Below are 22,411 nucleotides of genomic sequence, written 5' to 3'. Positions count from 1 at the left end.
AAATACAGATCTGTAGACATCCACAATTCATCCGCATATACTGCACGATGTCTGTAGCGCATCCATGTTTACGGATCCACAAAAAAGACCGGGCTGAATCTTGGGTAATCCCCTGGCGCCGCATAGCGATGGTTCCGCAATCACAGAAGCGCCCATAGACTTTTATGGAGAGTCTGCGCAATAATTATTGACAAGAACAGGACGTGTTCTATAGTCTGTATCACTTCTACGGCACAGACAAACCTGTAAATATACGGAAAGGTGTCTGTGATCCATAGACACAAAGGGGTCCCCAATTTCATCCGTAATTCTGGATAAACGGGTCGTGTGCAGTGGGCCTTAGTCTTTTCTTTGTAATTATGTAAAGCATCCACTCTCTTTGGGGAAGGGGTGGCTGCAGCCAAAACTGCACCAGTACTGCGCTATGTGAATAAGGCCATACACATTTTTACACAACGCAGTTGTTGCTGTGACTTTTACAAAATTACTGTGAGGTGTCAATAGACGACACCTGGAAATCTTTTCTTGTCTTTGGAGGGCATAGTTTTAAAACATTTTTCATAAAACTGTTAGTATAGAGGCAGTGGTCTCCTGCACACCAAAAAAACTGAAGAATAAAGAAGATCCAATTTAGAATATAATTGAGCAATGATGCATTTTCTTGCTGAATCTCTTAATTGGCCAGGTGAAAGTAAGCGGGAGGAATTATAGAGAAGGGGTCACTTCTTGGAGTTCTTTTAGTTGTTTTCTTTGGGTCTCTGGGTTGGGGGAGACCCTCCATGATCCGCACAGTCTTCTCCCTCCTCTCATGCAGCTGGACCCCTTCATGGATTGTACTGGCTGTGAAATGTCTTTCATTCATATAAGCGATGGTTTCATCCCGCTTACGACTCACATAGCCTTTCAGTACAGTGTTGTATGGGTTATCCTTTGAATTGGGCTGTAAAGTTTTATATTTGAACTCCTTCCTTGTGATGACCGGTAATAGAAATCGTCCAGTCTGGCTTTTGATGACATCATCTTCATCAGTACGCCCCAGGGTGAGAGCCAGAAGGTGATCAGGAACTGGAACCATGTCACTACCAGACACCTCATCCATGTACTCAGGATGCTTCATACGCACTTCTACTACATCCCTCAGGGACTGTTCCCGTCTGTCTTCCAAATCCACAATGATGCGGTGGGGGTAATTTTCACCTAAGGTGATGCCTTTAAAAGAAAATAACAGTTTATGCAACGTAACATTGTTCTATTCAACTCATAAGTGTGCTGACAACACTATTGTGACCTGATCTGTGTGCGGCGATCAGTGGCAGAACACACTTTAGGCCTTAAAGGGATATTCTCACTCCAAATGTTTCTGTAACTCCCATACAACTAGTCCCTGCCTTGAATCTGCAATACCAAGAAAACCAGAGGACGCGTGACACCACCCCAGCCCTGCCGAATGCTCCCCGTACCAATGATAATTTTATCAGCAGTTCCCTAATGTAATCTTATTAAAATCGCACTAAAGCAAGTTCTCATTTACTCTGCAGCCAGTAGAGGGCACTACAGTATTTATTTTCCTAAATATTTCAGTCTATCCATACGGTACATACTAGGATAGAAGTTAGTTTGGAAAGATACCTCAATTAAAGGGTTTTTCTAAGAAATTGCTGGCCTATCCTCAGGATAGGTCATGGATATCGGATTGCTGGGGATCAGACTTGACATCCCCACCAATCAGTTGCTTTGAAAGGACAACAGCACTTGTAAGAGTTCCACTTCCCCCTTTATTCCTTACCTATTTCTTCTGGAAATCTTGTAGTGGCAGTTCACAGTATTACCACCTTCTAATTACTTGGGGGCTAAATAAATAAAAATTCTTGTCACTTCTAGTTTAAGAATGAAGCTTGTGGGCAGATGTGGATGAGTGACCTCACCAGCTGTACCCACCAATGTCCGTCCGTGCTGACGTCCTATTATTTTGCCACTGGAGGGAAGCCGTAGTCTGAAAGGTACAGCAACATACGTCACCATGAATACTACAAGGATCGTTGTATTGGCTAGGGAGACCCCTGATTTATCTTAAGTGACAGCCTTACATCTAAAGACTATGAAAACCTTTAATGGCCATTTTATTTTTTCCAATTCAAAGTTTTTATTGTTTTCAATACAGACAGTTACAAAAACAGACAGAAGAATTATGTCCTCATAAAAAAGGGAACATGACAAGTAGGGCGCTGCCCAAACAGTAGGGTAAACATAACATCCCATGAAGGGCACACACCACAACAGCCAGCTGGGCATCATAACGGGAGGTAGTGATACTGAAAAGGAAGCCGTAAGCAAAACAAAATAATGCGCTATATGTTATTTTCCCGTACATCTTGAAAAGCCCAGGCCATAGCATGTGAACATCAGCACGGGAAGCAAGTCACCCCACACAATAGACACAAGAAGAAAGGGGAAAAAAAAACAACCAAAATAGAATCGAAGACAGATAAGGTATGGGAGAGACCGGGGTAGTTTGCGGTGAGCCTGGACTCCAGCTCCGGATAACCATGGATACGTAGAAGCAGGAAAAGGCAACCATATACTTAAAGGAACAGTGTCATCACAAATAATTTGTTTATATGTTAAAGATGTTAGTGCCTTAATATAAACGTTTATTTTCATTTGTGTGTTTGTGTTTTACTGTTTCTTATTTTCACACTTTTTCTTCCCTATGGGGGCTGCCATTTTTTGTTCCATTTCTGTGTGTGTCGATTAACGACACACACAGACATGGAATACGGCAGCCACAGTCCCATAGGGACTGCGAACGGCTCCCGTCCCATTGACTGCCGTGTACGGCGTCTGTGTGGGAACTGCGCATGCGCCGCTCCCACACAGTCCTATTCGAAATTGGCGCCGTCCGGCGCCATTTTCCCGTGGACCGGAAGTCGCGGCTGGACAGTAATATTACTACTTCCGGTCGCGGCTTCCGGACAAGTGCACATGGAACAGCGGCAGCAAAGGGAGCGGACGGGCCGCGGCGGCAGGAGCAGGTAAGCGATTTCAATGTATGTTAGTGTTTGTGTGTGTTTACTACTGCATGTAAACCTACTACACTGTGGGTTACCTCAAAAAATGGCGACACACAGTGTAGGAGGTTAAACCTTTCAAACCCCTCGTTTATCCCGGCACTAGCCAGGATAAAGGAGGGGGGATTGCTGAGAGCTCACTAGAGCGATAGCTTTTAACCCAATGTTGCAATGCTGCAATTTTGGGAACTAGCTCCAAACAGCTCCATCTAGTGACCAAAAATGGGTAGTATTATAAATTTGAAAAAATTTATAATATTTCCTGACTCGCGAAAAAAATAAAAAAAATTTGAACAATGTTTAATCACCCACACACTAAATGTTTAAATTTTAAAAAAAAAACATGTTTTTGGGGCGACACCATGCCTTTAAGAACTTAAACACCTGAGTGAATCAAACAAACCAGCACTCCTTTCCACCGCCACATGCAGTCTCCTCACAGACTAAATCCCGTGGAGAGGGAGAGGCATCGGGCCTCAGGCTACTACAGTGTGGTAGGTGGGAGAGGAGAGAAAGGAAAGCCATGGAGACCATGTATCTATACAGGGGCGTAGCTAAAGTCTCATGGGCCCCGATGCAAGCACTAAGTGACCCAACAATGCAGCACTAGCAGCCGGGGGCGTCACTATGGCTGGGTTCACAAACCCTATTTACGGATGTAATTCGGGCGTTTTAGCATTGAATTACGTCCGAAAATGCGGCTCAAAAGCGTTGGCAAACATCTGCCCATTCATTTGAATGGGTCTTACGATGTTCTGTGCCGACGGTCATTTTTTTTTACGCGCCGCTGTCAAAAGGCGGCGCGTAAAAAAGACGCCCGCGTCAAAGAAGTGCCTGTCACTTCTTCAGACGTAAATGGAGCCGTTTTCCATGGACTCCATAGAAAAACAGCTCCAATTACGCCCGTAATGGACGCAGCGAAAGACGCCTGCACATGCCATTACGGCTGAATTTACGGTGCTGTTTTCTCCTGAAAACAGCACCGTTATTTCAGCCATAACAGACGCTGCCGTGTGGACATACCCTCAGGGCTTAAAATGTCAGGGGAAATAGCCCCAATACATATGTGTCCGCCCAAAAAAAAATGTGTATATAGGAGACAGCATAGCATATCTATAGCACTGCGACCCTATAAACTATGGATAGGATTAGATACAGTGGCTCAGCAGACAGTATCACACATGATAGGATTAGATACAGTGGCTCAGAAGGCAGTATCACACATGAGAGGATTAGATACAGTGGCCCAGCAGACATTATCACAAATGATAGGATTAGATACAGTGGCTGAGCAGACGGTATCACACATGATAGGATTAGATACACAGCTCAGCAGACAGTACCACACATGATAGGATTAGACACAGTGGCTCAGAAGGCAGTATCACACATGATTGGATTAGATACAGTACTCAGCTCGCTGACATCGCGGCTCCAGCGCTGGACCCAGGAAAGGTAACAATAATAATGTTGCTTCTTTATGTGTTACGGATTATTTTTGTGTTTTTTTACAGGTTCGGTTGTTGGACTTCGGATACGAGGACTTCTATGATGGCGTTTTTTTTATTCTCAATAAAATGGTTAATGAGGGTTGTGTTTTTTTATTTCAATAAAATATTTTTTCTATGTGCTTGTATCTTTTTAAACTTTATTATCACCGCCTTAGTAATGGCCGCTGGCTGATTGACAACCTCCATTACTAAGGCGAGGCTTAATATTAGCCGGTGCAAAGGCTAACACTAACCCCCATTATTACCCCGGTACCCACCGCCACCAGGGGTACTGGGAAGAGCCGGGTACGAACCAGTACCCGACCATCTGTAGTGACGGGCAGGCACCGGGGTGGCCGCAGGCTGGTAGTATTAGGCCAGGATAGGCCAAAAACAGTGGCCCTTCCCACCCTGGTAATGCTGCCTGCTGCTGCTGTGTTGTATCTGGCTGGTTATGAAAATTGGGGGGGGGGGACCCCACATCGTTCTTTCCAATTATTTTTTTTTTTTAAATGACGTGGGGTCCCCCCCCCCCATTTTTCATAACCAGCCAGATACAATAAAGCAGCAGCAGCCTAGCATTAGCAGGGTGGGAAGGGCCACTGTTTTTGGCCTTTCCCCTCCTGATAATACCAGCCTGCGGCCACCCCAGTGGCCGACCATCACTACAGATGGTCAGGTACTGGATCGTACCCGGCTCTTCCCAGCACCCCTGGTGGCGGTGGGTACCGGGGTAATAAAGGGGGTCAGTGTTCGCCTCTGCACCGGCTAACACTAAGCCCCGCCTTAGCAATGGACGTCGTCAATCAGCCGGCGGCCATTACTAAGGCGGTAGTAATATAGTTTAAAAAAAAAAACACAAAGACATAGAAAAAATATTTTATTGAAATACAAAAACCCACACAGCCCTCATTAACCATTTTATTGATAATAGAAAAAAAGCTGTCATCGAAGTAGTCCTGGAATCCGCCGTAGTCCAACGACCGAACCTGTAAGAAAAGACACAAAAAAAACAATTAGTAACACATGTGTTAGGCTTAGATACAGGGCCCATGTGTGATAGTGTCTGCGGGACCCTGTATCTAAGCCTACCACAACGTAAGCTTAGATACAGGGTCCAGCAGACAGTAATCTTATACAGTATAAGATTACTGTGTGCTGGGGCCCTGTATCTAAACCTACAGTGTGGTATGCTTAGATACAGGGCCCAGCAGACAGGATCACACATGGGCCATGTATCTAAGCCTACCATGTGATTGGCTTAGATACAGGGCCCAGCAGACAGGATCACGCATGGGCCATGTATCTAAGCCTACAGTGTGGTAGGCTTATATACAGGGCCCACCAGACAGGATCACACATGGGCCATGTATCTAAGCCTACCATGTGATTGGCTTAGATACAGGGCCCAGCAGACAGCATCACACAATCTGTGATCCTGTCTCATGGGCCCCCTAAGCCTGATACATCGTAGGCTTAGGGGTTGTGCAGTCCCTAAACATTGATGGCCTATCCACAGGATAGGCCATCAATAGCTGATGTGTCACCCGGGACCCGCAAATCAGCTGTTTTGAAGGGGCCGCAGCACTCGTACGAGAGCCGCTTCCCCTTCATTTCACTACTCGCTCACTGTGAATCGCCAACACGGATTCACAGTGTGACCGGAATGAAGTGACAGGAACGAAGGGGAGCAGCTCTCGTACGAGTGCTGCGGCCCCTTCAAAACAGCTGATTGGCGGGTCCCGGGAGTCGGACCCCGCCAGTCAGGGCTAACCTTACCTTCCTCTTCGGCCGCGGCGGGAGTTCTGTCGTCTCGATGCTGTGCGCGGCGCATAGCGCTGTGACGTCATGCGCTGCGCACAGCGCCTGACGTCAGGACCTCCGCTGCCATCCGGAACCAGGAAGGTAAGTAAAGTATGTTACTATAGTAACAGGGGCCCGCGGCCCGAGTTACTATAGTAACTTTTTATTGATGTGGTGAGGGGGGCCGTGGGCCCCCTGGCTTCGGGGCCCGGTCGCAATTGCGACCGCTGCGCCCCCTATAGCTACGCCAGTGTATCTATATATCGTGCAGAGGCCGCCGGGGTTTGAGCCAGGAAGTGTTCCATACGTTGTATTAAGGCGACCTCCTGAAACCAATCATCCAAGAGTGGTGGAGCCACCGTCTTCCACTTGCGGGGAATAACTGATTTGGCAGCCTGAAGGAGGTGTCTAATTAGGGAGCGCTTGTAGATGGGTAGTGGCACAGGTAATATGAATAGAAGGGCCACCTCGGGGGAGCTAGGAACTGATGGGTGAGGGATTTATGCAGAGCTATGGCTACCCCACATGACCTGGAGTGTGGATTGTTACTAAAGTGCCAGTGTGTATACAATTTGTGTCTAATGGGCAGGGAGTGACCCTCCTTAAAGTGTGTTTCCTGGAAACAAGCAATTTGTACCTTATGCTTATGGAGATGGTGTAGAACCTGCGCTCTTTTTTCAGGTGTATTCAACCCCTTCACATTGAAGGAGGCTACAGTGAGGTCAGCCATTAACACTAGCGGAACCGCATGCTGAAGTAGTCCGGAGAAAACAGGAGAGGCAGGAGTCCAGGATCACCACAAGGAAAAAGGGACAAGAAGAGCAGGGAAAAAAACTAGGCAAAGAAAAAAATTGCATGAGAGAAAACCAAAAAAGGCAGCAATACCGAAACTGCCGCATAAGCTAAACACAAAAATATAAAAGGGACCATTGAGCGCCGACTGCGCTCTGGAGTGGTCCAGTACCTACGGGGGGGAAATGACAGCTATTCATGAGAGCGACCCGCTCTCCCAGCATATAATAACAGAAGCATAAAGATCACAGCTATTGTTACAGGTACAATGAGACTAGAGGGGAAGGCATATGGCAGCAGCAATAAACACAATTGCTAAGGGTATGTTCACACGAGGGCGTCCGTTACGGCTGAAATTACGGGGATGTTTCAGCCTGAAAACATCCCCGTAATTTCAGCCGTACCGGCATGTGCAGGCGCTTGAACGCCGCGTCAATTACGGCCGTAATTAGCGCTGCTATTCATTGGAGTCAATGAATAACGGCTCCAATTACGGCCAAAGAAGTGACAGGTCACTTCTTTGACGCGGGCGTCTATTTACGCGCCGTCATTTGACAGCGGCGCGTAAATATACGCCTCGTGTGAACAGACAAACGTCTGCCCATTGCTTTCAATGGGCAGATGTTTGTCAGCGCTATTGAGGCGCTATTTTCAGACGTAATTCGGGGCAAAAACGCCCGAATTACGTCCGTAAATAGGCCGTGTGAACATACCCTTAGGCATAAAACAGAGTAGGCATCTCAGTAAAAACTAAGTGGACTTGCAAGACCATAAAGAGAAGAAAAAAAATAAAAATAAAAAAATCTCTCGGGAGGCACATCAAGTCCTGAGGTAGACACCGGAGGTTCCTGTCAGCCCAGATCCTCATGCCGAGGGGGCAGTCTCATCCAACGGAGTGTGTTCCCAGCCGCGTCCGGATCGTCTTCTAGGGCCTCTCGGGGGGCGGCCCCCGGTGGAATCCTGGCACGATACAGGAGGGCGTCCTAGCTGGGGTCCTCTGCCCGCAGAGGACAACAACGAGGGCCACTCTTGAATAGAAACAGACGGAAGGCCGAGTTCTCTGAGAAAGTCAGGCAGGTCAGTAGGAGACCTCAAGGTATAGGTATGGCCATCACGTCTGACCATGAGGGCAAAGGGGGAAGCCCCATCTATAAATGATGCCTCGATTCCAGAGGACCTCCAAAAGAAGCTTCAGTGCTGCTCTCTGTGCCAAGGTGTGTCTGGATAAATCCGGCAATATGCGTATCTGCGTCCTGTGGTGATAGAGGGATGGTTGTGGTCTGACTTTCTGCAGAATAGCATCTTTGATGGCATAGAAATGTATCCGGCAAATAACATCTCGGGGCCGCTGATCATCAAGACTCATTGGGCGGAGGGCCCTATGGGCTCTGTCAAGCTCAATATGAGTATTAGGCGGGCGTCCCAATAGGTTGTTGAAAATGGTGGACAACGTGGAGAAAAGATCAGATGTTAGGACCGATTCAGGCAGACCCCGGATACGTATGTTGTTCCTCCGGTTCCGATTCTCAATGTTGTCCAGGTATTGTTGCAGGGTGAATAGTTGAGCGGAATGATGCTGCAAAGTGGATTGCACAGTGGTCAGTGTTGCATGGTCAGCGGCCCGTTCATGAGCAAGGGTATCCACCCTAGTGGAGACTGAGGAAAGTTCAGCTCGGAACGGAGAAAACTCCAGTTTACATTCGTCCACTATCTGTCTGGCGAAGGAAGTCATATCAGCCCTAGTGGGTAGCAATTGGGCCATCTGACATATGTCCAAGAGAGTTGCAGGTCTATCTTCACAGGCAGGTCCAGATGAGAAGTCAGTGTGATTTAATCCGGACACAACCGGAATATCCTCCGGGTTGTGAAGATGGTAGCTAGAGGAGAGACTGGCAAGGCCCTGCCGGTGAGCACGGGAGGAAGATGATGAGGGCTGATGAGACTGGGTGGACCCTTTGGGCATTGTGGCCGAGGGGTTTTGGTGAGCGCGCGGGAGGCTACCCCAGGAGGAGCCAGAAGACCATGCAGGGGAGTCCCCCAATGGGCCAGGGTCCTGGGAACGTTGGGGGGGGCATGGGGGCCTGAGCACCACACACAGGGACATGGGGTCCAGGACCCCCGTACTCGCAATTAAGTTCCAGCAGCAGCGGTGTAGAGGCAGCCAGGAGAGGACTGGCCAAACATCTCCATGGTCCCAGGGACGTCGCCGTCGGAGACCTCACATGCCCCAGCCCGACGGGTCCCCGGAGGCCCCCTGCTCTCACCAGGGGCCATCCGTTGTACTTCCGGTCCAGGAGATGACGGCAGCAGGACTTCCGGGAGTGAAGGAACCACTTCCGGTCCTCGCCCGTACTGCAGCACATGGCGGTAGCCATCTTGGAGGGCCGTGCGCGTGCCCGCACTCCTCAACCCGCCCTCGACAGCGGTGACATCGGCAGCAGCAGTGGGATGCGGAGGGGTCCTCCCCGGCACGACCCCTCCATCAGGTAAGATGGACCCGGGCCGGGAGGCGGTGCAGACAGGCTGGGAAGCGAAGTCGGGGTGGCCATCTTGGAGGGCCGCAGGATAGTCGGTCAGTCCCCCAGCAGAAGCAGCATCAGCAGAGATGGTGTCTGGTGGCACGGAGGGCCGCATATTTTCAGCCCCACCAGGAGGAGAGACCGGCCGGGTCCGAGTAGCGGCACCGTCAGAGCCGGGAGCCGCCTCGCCGAGGTCACGGCGGCCATCTTGGGCGGCACATCCACGGGGAACCCGGGTTCCCGCATCCTCCTCGCTCCCATCCTGGAGCAAGGAATCAATGGACCCCACAGGGGACAACCAAAGGGGCAGGGGGCCATCAGGATGAGACGATGTGGAGCCCTCAGGGCATTGAATCGGCCCAGGTGGCAGGGCCAGGTGGCCATCTTGACCTCAGGCCTCCGACCGGGCCTCGCAGCTGCATAGGGGTCTGCTTCCCGAAGTATGCCCCAATGTCAGGCTGGGGAGATGGAGGTTGAGTAGAGGAGGCCACTCGTCCTTTTTTGGTCGCCTTCCCCATCGTAAAAGCTGGATGGCAGTGGATTTAGGAGATGCTGATGGAGGAGCTCAGAGAGACACGTCTTCACACAAGAATAGCTGGCCACGCCCCCTCAATGGCCATTTTTTTTATGTCATGTATGTTTGTGCATACTAGTATTATTTTGTTTTAGCGCTGCAGCTTCTATGTATCCACTAGACATGGAAGCTGCATAACGTGCTGTAAGCTGAATACCGATCAAATCTAAGCTGACTGACGGCCTACAGCAGCGCTATGAAGCTTCCATGTATAGCGGATACATAGAAACTTTTTCAGCACTAAAACAAAATAACCCTTAATAAAACAAGTAGAAACATTATTACTATGCAAAAACATAAAAGCCATGGAAAAAATAAAATAAAATAATTATCGGAGGTTAAGAGACTGAACAGTGTGAACATTGCCACACCAGGCTACATGGGGAATTTATTAAGACTGGCGTCATACCAAGAGCGCTGGAGTGAAATGCACCCAGTTTATTAAGAGGTGCACACCTCTTAAGTAGGCACATCTCTTGCTGTCCATGCACCAGAAAGTAAGACCTGCGACATAATTTACAGCAATTGTGTTTTGTTTAAAAAAATAATACACAATGGGAGTCATGGCAGAGTACAAAACAATCAGTAGTTTAATGGGTGCAAGACAAAATCCTACATACCTGCCCGCCTGAGCTGAGATGGGGCACATTTCCATGGTTTGTGGATGTAGTCATCAGGTAAGCCGGCAAGCTCTGGACACCACTTCCTAACATAAGACCCGTCCGGGTCACAGGTCAGAGCTGCATCCACAGGATGCATCACAAAGTTCCAGTGGTCGAGCCCTGACATTCCCCCATTCTGCCACATCATGGCATTGATTGCAACATCTGCATCCACAAGGGTGTCCTGAATTTAAAAAAAAAAACAAAAAAAAAAAACTACTTTTAAAAAAACAAAAAATGTTTAAAGTACCGTATGTGTCCACATTTGCATCAAAAAATTAAAATGAGCCTACTTTGCAAGAAGTCTTGATTAAACATTTTACTTTTGTATATGCAGAATAATAGGTCTCCATGGTTACAGAAGATATCCTGTGTCTTGTGTTATTTTACTTTCTCGGCATCCTAACCTACAGAGTAGAAGAAGGGGTGGAGTCGGTGGAGTAACCTGGTTGCAGGATCAGACTACACAACTGGGTTTGTTTGTAGTCTGAAACCATGGAGACACATTGGTTTGGTTGCAAAATTGAACACTCCACACCGCCGATTTTTAGGTCTTCGCCCTCCAAAAGAATTAACTTAATTTTTCCATCAACAAAGTTCTAGGAGAAGTTTTCTTTGTGGGACGAGTTGTATTTTTTAATGGCATAATTTAATGCAGTATATTTTGCATTGAGAAACTGTTTCGTTGGAAAAAATAAAAAAAAAAATAAAAAGAATTGCATTCCGCCATTGTTTTTAGAGTCTAGCTTTTACGGCGTTCACTGTGTGGTAAAAATTACATGTTCACTTTATTCTGTCAATACGATTAAGGCGATACTTAGTTTATTTTTGTAAAAGTTGGCTTTGTGTCACCATATTCTGAGACCCAGAACTTTTATTTTTCAGTCCCCATGCACATGACTGCAAAAACGCCTGTAATTATGGGCCCATAGACTTCTATTGGCCATGGGTACCTTCCCATTTGCGTACGGGAAGGTACCGGGGCCGTTGAAAAATATAGACCATGTCCTGTTTAAGGCCGTAATCACGGCACAGGCAGGCCCATAGAAATCTATAGGGCTCCCATAATTACGGGTGGCTACATGTGTGCACCTGTAATTACGGGAGCGTTGCTAGGCGACGTCAGGGGATTTAAATTTTTGAATAAAGAGAAGCAGAGAAAATGGTGTCTGAGCGATAATTTTACCCTTTTCAGGGGTTTGGACACGATTGTGACAATTTCCAGCCCCCCTTTTTTTACGGGTGGAATACAGATGACAACGGACCCGTATTTACGGGCACGGGTCCGTAAATACGGGTTAAAAACATGTGACAAAGGACCTGTATTTGCGGCCAGTATTTACAGGGGGGAAAAAAAATACGGTCGTGTGCATGGGGCCCCAGTCAATGGAGTTATGGGTGGGCTTGTTTTTAGCGTTGCAAGCTCCAGTTTTTATTGGTACCATTTCAGGGTACATATGATTGGATTACTTTTTGTTCCATTTCTGCTTTTGGGGGTAGGGGGAAGAGAGGTGACCAAAAAACAGCGTTTAACATGCAGGTTAAACAATGTTATTTTAATATGGACTGCCAATTAGGTTTTGATTTTTTGTTACATTTGTGTGAAAAATACAAAAAGGTTTTTTATTTATAATTTTGTAAAAATGTTAAACATTTTTTTTTAGTCCCCATGCATTCGCTGATGCAATTCTTCTGTTTTGCAGTATATTCCCTATTTCTGTGGCCTGGCGAGGGCTAATAATCAGACCTGAAGGACTTTACTAGTCCTCCAGCTGCCATGGCCACCGCTCAGTACCCTGTGATTTAGTTGTGGGGAGTGGGAGACAGTTTGAGCCGCTATTGATCAAGGCATTTGAGGGGTCAAATGACTAAGACTTGAGTTCTCTCAGATCCCCGCCATTGCAGGTAGGTGTCTGCTCTATGAAACAGCCAACATATGGCGCTTATGGTGAAGCCTCAGCTCCCAAGACACCGCCATACTGTTAGAGCTTGTCCACACGTAGCGGAATTGCGTATATTCCATCAATCAGTAGCAGTAAAGTGGGTGAGACTTCACAAATCCCATCCACACACTACGTAAAAAATCCTGCTAGTTTCTGCGGACTTACTGCAGCAGTTCTGTTACGTGTGGACGAGCCCTTAGAGCGCACATCCACCATGCATGTACAGCGGATGTCACCAAGGGGTTAAGTAAAGTGTTTACAGAAGTCCAACAATGCAAGTACCTGGAACCATCTGTAGCCATGAATCCAGTGAAGATGCAGATAAGCCACAAGGAAGGAAGCCACGACGTGTCTGGAGTAGTTACACATCCAGCCCGTGAGCCACAGTTCTCGCATGGCGGCATCTACCAGGGGGTATCCAGTCAGTCCCTTCTGCCAAGCTCGCAAATGATTCTTATCGCTGCTCCATCTTTGGCTCTGAAATCAGCAGTTTATACCAGTCAAGAATAATAATACCACACAAGGGCATTTGTGATTTGCTCTATTATCGGCCTCTATTCACATGAATGCGCTTAATCCTTTACTAGTTAAAGGGGTTGTCCGGATTGGAAAACCCATTTTCATATACTCTTTTAGGTAATTCTGAGTGAATAGATGGGGGGGGGGGGGGTCCCTGTTCAAGATCCTCATTTCTTAGAGCAGAGAGCGGTTAAAAGAGTGTGTGTAATGAAGGACAGGTCCTCCAAAATAAGATAACTTACTGATTTGAGTAAAACCTGTGTAATGATTCATTTCCCCTGTGGTGGCGCTGCAGGGAAATGTAACACTTACTGCCAGGTTTCCCCACAGATTGCAGCTGATCACTGGGGGTCTTCGCAAGGGAACACCTTGTGATCAGCTTAGGATCGAGAGGTCCAACAAGTAGGGATTGTCCAAAGCAGAGAACCCCTTTAGGCCAGGATCACAATCAGTTTTGATGCAGTTTTTTTTAGCCAAACACAGGAGTGGACAAAAAAAAAAAAAAATGCATCAGTCTTTTCTTCATACCTTTCCTTTGTTTTGGAACAACTTCTGGCTTTGGCTCAAAAACTGCATCGAAACGGTGTGCGTGATCCAAGTAGCAGCAAAGTGGACGAGATTTGAAGAATTTTCATCAACACGCTGCATAAAACAAGTGCAGAAATTGACCTGCGGTGCGGATTCTCTATCTGCAGAATCTCAATTGTTGTTGCAGAATTTCCGCACAGGAAGGCAGGTCGGAAATGCCGCAGCATATACGCTACGTGTGAATGTGGCCTAAAAGCTGCAGGGTAGAAACTGCCACATTTAGTTGGAGGAGGGGATAATGCACTTTTCCATGTTGAATCAGGGCAGCCCTGCTCTGCCCAGGAGGGACCATTATGCTCAAGACATAGGTTAACCCCTTATACACCAACACCTTATTACAGTGGCCTCATGTACAAGACCTGTCTGTCAGTGACCGCTGATCGTCATAAAGAAAGCAGCTCTTTACCACAGACTGGATCTATAAGTGACTTTTGTAGGATATAGGAAGCAGCAGTGCCCCTACCTATATCCCTATCGGCTTTATTTCATTATAGAACTTATTTACTACAATACGTACTAGGGTTTTTCTGGTCATTAAAGTGTTAATCAGATTTAAGAGCCTGTTACAGATCTATTTACAGCCATCACAAGGCTTCTCGGAAGAATATGTTATTTGCTATAACGGTGCAATAAAATGGCGCTAAAACGTGTGCAGTCTTGAGACAATGGAAGGGGGATGGGTTGTCGCTACTACATAATATCCGGTAATCGTGTAAAATTAAAAAAAATGGACAGAGTGAAGCGCGGTCCTGATCTACTTACCTTGTATGCAGGTCTGACTGGCTCCGCATGCATGTCAGGGAACAGGACGAGCAGCCAATATGCCAGGTCTCGCCATGCCAGCTTCCTCAGAAATTTTGGAACACTGTTTTTAGTGAAGTGAGCTTCATGTAACACGGTCCTGGGGCTGATCTGACCAAAGTGGAGATAAGGGGAAATATGGCTGGTGTAGGGTTTATCTGCACGGCCAGATTCTTTATCATAGTGTTTTATTCCTACAAATAAACCACAGATTATAAAAAAATAACCTAAAAACGTACACGCAATAAAATAATCCAACAGAGAAGCGCCCGGCACGCCTTTACCAGCACCCAGATTGCCACAAAGTTTCCACTTTGTGGTTGTGATGTTAGAAGTCGTTACTTTTGTTTCAGGCTTTGCTTCTCTATTTCTACTTTTAAGCTCTGCTCCATTAGAACAGTAAGGGTATGTGCACACACACTAATTACGTCCGTAATTGACGGACGTATTTCGGCCGCAAGTCCCGGACCGAACACAGTGCAGGGAGCCGGGCTCCTAGCATCATAGTTATGTACGATGCTAGGAGTCCCTGCCTTGCTGCAGGACCACTGTCACATACTGAAAACATGATTGCAGTACGGGACAGTGGTCCTGCAGCGAGGCAGGGGCTCCTAGCATCGTACATAACTATGATGCTAGGAGCCCGGCTCCCTGCACTGTGTTCGGTCCGGGACTTGCGGCCGAAATACGTCCGTCAATTACGGACGTAATTAGTGTGTGTGCACATACCCTGACTGCAGCTTAAATCCATCTCCAATCTTACCAGGCTGCTTCTTTGTCACTCCCACATGCTTTACACTACAGCGCTGATTGTTTATGTTGTGTAAAAGTACAAGCCAATCACATGCTTGTTCGACGGTTTCCATAAGTCCCATAGGAATCAAGAGTGAGCCGTGCACATACGTGACCACCTCTCCACCATTTCCCTGCCTGGACGCGGCATCCTCACCGTGCGCGATGGGTTCAGTGATCCGGTCCTGGAAACTGGAGTGAGTCACTGAACCGAGAGCCAACGTTTATGGCATATCTCAGCTTTACATAACCAAGACAATGCTGGACAGCCGGCTCATGAGTTCTTGCCACCCTACTACTACCCATGTGTTGGCCCAACTTAGCAGCTGGCTACTACATCTGGGCAGCGACCAGTAATAAGCGAGTACACTGTCTTCTAACAATCCTAGAGAGGGAGGCAAGACACGAGCCCCCCCCCCCCCCAACCCCTGTCACAAAGCTTCATAAGCTCTCTGGCGCCTGAACTAACTGCACCCTTATCCCATTTACATACACGTGTCCCTATAAGCTGCTGTATTCAGAGGATATACGGTTAACCTAATGCAGTGTACGTACCACTTTAAGGCTATGTTCACACAGAGTTTTTTGACTAGGAAACTGCGCCGCAAAAGTCGTCAAAAACGACACGAAAATGCCTCCGATTGATTTCAATGGGAGGCGGAGGCGTCTTTTTCCCGCGATCGGTAAAAGCGTCTCGCGGGAGAAAGAAGGGACATGCCCTATCTTCGGGCGTTTACGCTTCTGACCTCCCATTGACATCAATGAGAGGCAGAGAAAGCGTATTTCGCTGCGTTTTATGTCCGCGGGCGAAAAACGCTGCGAAAATCTGCTTGCAGGGAGAGGAAAATCTGCCTCAAACTTCCAAGCGGAATTTTGAGGCAGAAATTCCGCCTGCAAAAAACTGTGTGAACATGGCCTTAGAAGTAACTGCATACTAAAAAACCAAGCCGATGAAGATATTACAATACAACAAAACTACTTACCATCATTAAGGAAATTTCCCAAACAAGTGTAAGCTCCATCTTCACTGAAATCCCAGGATTTCCTGATAGTTGCTGCCCAGTCAATCTACAGAAAGAGGAAGTAGTTCAATTTCATTCAATTAAAATAATATAACGTCACTACCCGACGATAGCTGGCGCGGTGGCTGCAAAAAAAAAATAAATTGCAGCCATTGCCGGGTAGTGACGTAACATCAATATAGACTTGTCTTTCTTCTCAGGAGTTCGTGTTTTCATGGCATGTCTGTTACACTAGGGATGTCACGATACCAGAATTTGGACTTCGATACTTCGTTTAGTATTGCAATTTCGATACTTTGCCAACAGTAATAAAAAAAAATTCTTCCATTTTCTGATGAATTTAACCTCCATGTGCCTCACATTAATAGTAAATAACCCCATCATGTGTCTCAGTCATAATGGGTTAATGCATAAGGTACATGATGGGGTGAGGCACATGGAGGTTAAAGTCATCACACCTCGTGCCCCACAATAAGTGATCGAAAGCAGTAAATGATGCAAAAAAAATTGTTGTGCAGGTTATTACGGCCGCACCAATACCAAATGTGTATATTTTATGTATTGGGACTAAGGGTATGTGCACACACACTAATTACGTCCGTAAGTGACGGACGTATTTCGGCCGCAAGTCCCGGACCGAACACAGTGCAGGGAGCCGGGCTCCTAGCATCATACTTATGTACGACGCTAGGAGTCCCTGCCTCTCTGCAGGACAACTGTCCCGTACTGTAATCATGTTTTCAGTACGGGACAGTAGTTCCACGGAGAGGCAGGGACTCCTAGCATCGTACATAAGTATGATGCTAGGAGCCCGGCTCCCTGCACTGTGGTCGGTCCGGTACTTGCGGCCGAAATACGTCCGTCAATTACGGACGTAATTAGTGTGTGTGCACATACCCTTATTTTAATGTTTATTGTAAAAAAGGTATATATTTTTTATTTTATTTAACATTACTTTGTTTTTACATTTTTGTACTGGCATATATCAATATTACAGTACATTAGCCTACACAGGCAATTAGGACATACCTCAGCATGCCCTAACAGGAAATCTGGTAGGACAGCCCTGGGGTCCTTCAATGCACCCTGGGCTGTCTGCCCATATATGGTATGACCCTCAATCGGGTCAAAGGAATTCCCTGTGACGCGATCCAAGGGGCATCCCCCCTTCTCAGTTTCCCCTGAATGCTGCAGTCAGCTTTGATCGTAGTATTCACGGGAATAGCGGCAAAGATGAGGTTTCTCTGATCTCCGCCAGAGGGGCTGCGGCTGTGTAATACAGCCATTGCCCGGCTCCTGACAGGAAGTGCGCGCGCGGTCAGCATGGGGAGATTTGGCCGGCGCTGCACTGATGAGCGACGGTTCAGCCACTGAGGACAGAACATGGGGGTGTTTTGTAGTGCGCCCGCCATGTTCTGTCTTCAGTGGCGCCGCTCATTAGTGCAGCGCCGGCCGCATCGCATCATCCTGACCCCGCGCACTTGTCAGGACTTAGGAGCGGGGCAGTGACTGTATCACACAGCCGCAGCCCCGCTCTCATACATTCATGTGTTACAATACTGAGCTGTGCAGCTGCACAGCTAAGTATCGAAATACATGAACGGTATCGAACCGTTTGGGGATGCGGAGTATCGAAACAGTATCGAAGTTTCGATGCATCCCTATGTTACACCCCAGTTTAAATGGGCTTGATATTGGCAAATTCTTTTTAAAGGGGTTATATGTGCTTTTCCAATGCCCTCTTATATAATACAGCGTTCTCGTGATCAATCCCCCCTCCGCACTGACGGACAGTGGTTTTCCCATCAGCACCGTTGCCTTGTTGAGCTTCGTTAATATCCACCTTTGCGTTGGAGACTCCATCATTACAAATTCTGTTTGCCGCTCTTTTTCCAGTCACCACGACGGAACGCCCTGACCTAATTGGAAGTCAAGGGGGTCCACCGAACCCCATATGTTTACATCACACCACAGCACCATCCTCACTTACCTCAGAGCCATCTTTCCTACGGGGCATCTTAGCCAAATTTAGACTATCCAGATCCACTGACTCAGGCCAAATAGATGGGACAGGAAGGCTTGAAGGAGCTTCGAGAGGAGTGCCTATCGGAGCAGCGGCATTCCTCTTACAGCAGCTCACAAAATGGCTGACTGAGCCGATACCTACACAATAAGCAAAAAAAAGCGTGTAAACACCATTACATTTTATTCAGTCAAAAAGAGCCGTTACTTTTTTTATATTTTTTCTGTGAACGCTGGGTGACAATTAAAACAGGCTTTGGGTGGGTGAACCTGCCCACCTGGCAACCGCACCAGGGATGGAGGTTACGTGATCTTTTTCAGGGCGGATTACTGGCCGAGATGGATCAAAGAGACAGGAATTGCATATTTTTTAGCCCATTTTGCACTTTGGGGGCTGCTTTGCCGGTGTAGTTGTACCCACTATTATATCATGTTCACACGGCAGCCTCCGTTACAGCTGAAATTACGGTGCTGTTTTCAGGAGAAAACCGCACCGTAATTTCAGCCGTAATGGCATGTGCAGGCGTCTTTCGCTGCGTCCATTACGGACGTAATTGGAGCTGTTTTTCTATGGAGTCCATGGAAAACGGCTCCATTTACGTCTGAAGAAGTGACAGGCACTTCTTTGACGCGGGCGTCTTTTTTACGCACCGTCTTTTGACAGCGGCGCGTAAAAAAAATGACCGTCGGCACAGAACATCGTAAAACCCATTCAAATGAATGGGCTGATGTTTGCCAACGCTTTTGAGCCGCATTTTCGGACGTAATTCGGGGCTAAAACGCACGAATTACGTCCGTAAATAGTGTGCGTGAACCCAGCCTTAAGGTATCACAACAAGGTCTGTCGTAATGCCAGATTCTGTATAAACTATTAAATAGAAGGACAATTACCTCTTAGCCCAACACCCTCGGAACTGACTGAGTGAGGTTCATATAGACAATATGAATGGCATCTCTTGAACGTCACTCTCTGTCTTTTCAAGACCTCTGAAATAAGGTCATCTCGTTCTTTTAACCACGGTTCATACAGAGCATTCACCATGACCGTGTCGGTACCAGTTTCCCGGACCAGAGATACAAGTTCTTCAGCACAAGATGGGTTTTCTCTAAAAATAATATGGCTGCCAAATGTCTGTATCAGAGACTGGTTGAGCTGGAACACTGCGTGGTGAAGCCAGAATTTGGTGGCACCACCAGTAGCCAATGTGAAGTTCTGACCAGTCTCCTCACTCGAACTCCAAAAAAAGACAGGGATGACCGGGGCCCCAAGCTCCAGGGCGGCAATTAATGCTGGGTTATCGTAGAGTCTCAGGTCTCTTCTGAACCAAACCACTACAGGCTTCATGGCTACAGGACTCCCTGGTACAGACGCGTGTCTTCTTCTTCGACCCCTTCTATTCTTTTTGGACTTGCTTGGCTTTGTAACTGGAGACTCTATGTGGTAAATATCTCCACAAGTGTTTAGCACGCAATCTTCAGGCTCAGGCTGACCATTATATGCACCTTCTTCATCTGGTCTACCATGGTGAGAGATGTGAAGACCTACCATAGCTTCTGAAAGCGCTCCACAGGTCCTGGTACCAACAGGTTTAAGGTCTTTGGTGTTGGTGTTCAGTGAGGATTTGTGCTTAGTCTTTTTTACGGCACCTGCAAAGGAAGCCTTAGAGCTTGAACATCCGTCATCAAGAGGAACGTCAGTGCGATGAGAATCTTCCTGAAGGGACAGAGCAATTGCAAGTGCCAATTCTTCATCATAAGGATCACTTGGTCCCTATAGAGAATGAATGAGAAGGAGTTAGCAACCTAGCGAAGCATGAGCCAGATGTCACACCAAGTCCACTTCATGTCAGACCGTAAAGAGTGAATACAAATGATTCTGTAGAAAGTGGAACCATTTTACACTACCTTTAAAAAACAAACAAAAAAAAAAACAAACTGGTAGAAACCTGTGAGGCCCATTGATTCTGGAATAAGAGGGCTACAATTATGTAATGAGTGGCCCCTTCTTCTCCGGTCGGACATTTTGAATCGGATGACCAGTTCGGTTTCAATTATATTGATGGGACTTTTTTTGGCAAAAGCCAATCTTGATGTAAAGGCATCCGTTCCTATCCGGCAAGAAATATGGGGATAAAAATCTACTGTAAGAAGTGAAGGCGTGACGTGACAGGGGAGAAATCTTGAACACTGTAACAAGCCCTGAACCCGTGTTGGTCACATAAGGGCACTATTCTATTTCGAGTTTGTCAGGCTCCTGTATTTTTGACAGGAAGGCCCCATTCACATCACGTTTTCGCCTGCGTTTAACGTATACGCTTGTATGTTATAAGTAGGCTGTGATGTTAAACAGTGGCATCATTCACCTATTGACTATTATGGGATATGTTAAACGTATACATCATGACCTTTTTATGACATACGTTAAATGGATGCCAGAATAGGCTATGGGTGACAAATGCCACGTTTAACATCTACAGCATAAAAAGGTCATGAGTGTTTATGATGAATATGTTTAATGGATGCCGATGACTATGCCATACGCCACCTATATACTCCCATGTTAAAAAAAAAACATCAACTGCATGGTAGGTGTTTTTTTGCACATCCGGTTGTATAGAATAGCGTAGTCTACTATGCCATTCCATACCAAAAAAAAAAAAAAAACAAACACAACAAAAAGACACAACCCCTGATGGAAACATTACAGACCCTATTATAATAGGGTCTGTCAGGATCCATTATAAAAACAGAGCTCTACTAGCGGTCATGGCTATGGAAGCCATGACCCTAGTGTGAACAGTGCCTCAGCAAAACAAAATCAGAACAGGTTTCAACCTCTAGGTGTAAACAATCTCATTTACTGACAGCAAGCAGACATATTGACAACAATGAGGAATGGATACTAGGAAAGTATATTAGAAAGTTGCAGAACTCTTGCTTTTTACAATGGATAGAGCTAAAGTTTCATAAAAGTTGGGAACCCCATTTTGCATAGCGGCTTATCCAAGTCACAGCTCTGAGAAATCTGCTCCATATGACTTAACTACAGGAAAGAACGAGCTTATATATGCTCATATTAGAGAAACTATGTCAAATCTGGTGCAAAGGAAAAGTGGAGTTGCCCATGGCAACCTATTAGATTCCAGCTCTCATTTTTCCGACGCCTTTTGGAAAATGAAAGCAGCAACCTCATTGGTTGCCATGGGCAACTCCACTTTTCCTTTGCACTAGTTGTTACATTTCCCCGAATATCTACGTACTACATACCTGCAGGTAATATTGTCGGTGCATGTGCAGTAGCTGGGAGGACAGGGCAGGGCTGCTGGAGCTCAGGCTCTGTAGGATATCAGGGAGCAGTGAACGGGTCCTGTGCTCCCCCAGTAATGACAGCAGCATACAGAAGAATTCCTCAGCGTGCACCTCGCCGGCCCGCAGCTGCCTCGTTAACGTCTCTATCTCCGCTTCCAGCTCCGTTCTTTCCATTCTCAACCCCAAAGTGTTACACAAACCCTTACGAAGTGTTTTATAACACCCATGACCTATCAACTCTCCCCTTTGACCTCACTGAACCAAAGCAGGGAATGCGCATGCCCAAACACTACCTGACGACGCGGCAGACATATTGGTAAAGGGCGCTCTATGCCAATACAGTAGTGGGAGCTGAAACTACAAATCCCATGATCCCCGGCCATTTACAAGCTAGTTGTAGGGAAAGATAGGAGCTGTAGTTCAGTATGAGAGTGTGTGTAAAAGACAATGTAACTATTTATTCTCTACTATATATAAAAAATATATATACACCAGTCAATACATAAT

General features: G+C 46.7%; 1 protein-coding gene across 1 annotated transcript; it reads right to left on the bottom strand.

The window, feature by feature from the left end:
* Positions 1-445: 445 nt before the first annotated feature.
* LOC142661280 (deoxyribodipyrimidine photo-lyase-like) lies at positions 446-22,151 on the bottom strand. Its single transcript, XM_075838679.1, has 8 exons — positions 21,863-22,151; positions 19,487-20,366; positions 18,564-18,736; positions 16,535-16,619; positions 14,721-14,953; positions 13,134-13,328; positions 10,867-11,092; positions 446-1,209 (listed from the first exon to the last, which is right to left on the bottom strand). The coding sequence occupies exons 1-8, from the start codon at positions 22,076-22,078 to the stop codon at positions 674-676; spliced, it is 2,544 nt and encodes an 847-aa protein (XP_075694794.1). The 5' UTR covers positions 22,079-22,151; the 3' UTR covers positions 446-673.
* Positions 22,152-22,411: the final 260 nt, after the last annotated feature.

Source organism: Rhinoderma darwinii, chromosome 9 (assembly GCF_050947455.1).
Source record: "Rhinoderma darwinii isolate aRhiDar2 chromosome 9, aRhiDar2.hap1, whole genome shotgun sequence".
Lineage (NCBI taxonomy): Eukaryota > Metazoa > Chordata > Amphibia > Anura > Rhinodermatidae > Rhinoderma > Rhinoderma darwinii.
This window is presented reverse-complemented; position numbering and strand designations above follow the sequence as displayed.

Coding starts and splice junctions, on each gene's coding strand:
- LOC142661280 (XM_075838679.1), bottom strand. CDS start 22,078: ATGGAAAGAACGGAGCTGGAAGCGGAGATAGAGACGTTAACGAGGCAG. Junction 18,737..19,486: donor CGAGGGTGTTGGGCTAAGAG/GTAATTGTCCTT, acceptor CTTATTGTGTAG/GTATCGGCTCAGTCAGCCAT. Junction 13,329..14,720: donor CAGTCAGACCTGCATACAAG/GTAAGTAGATCA, acceptor TGCTGATTTCAG/AGCCAAAGATGGAGCAGCGA.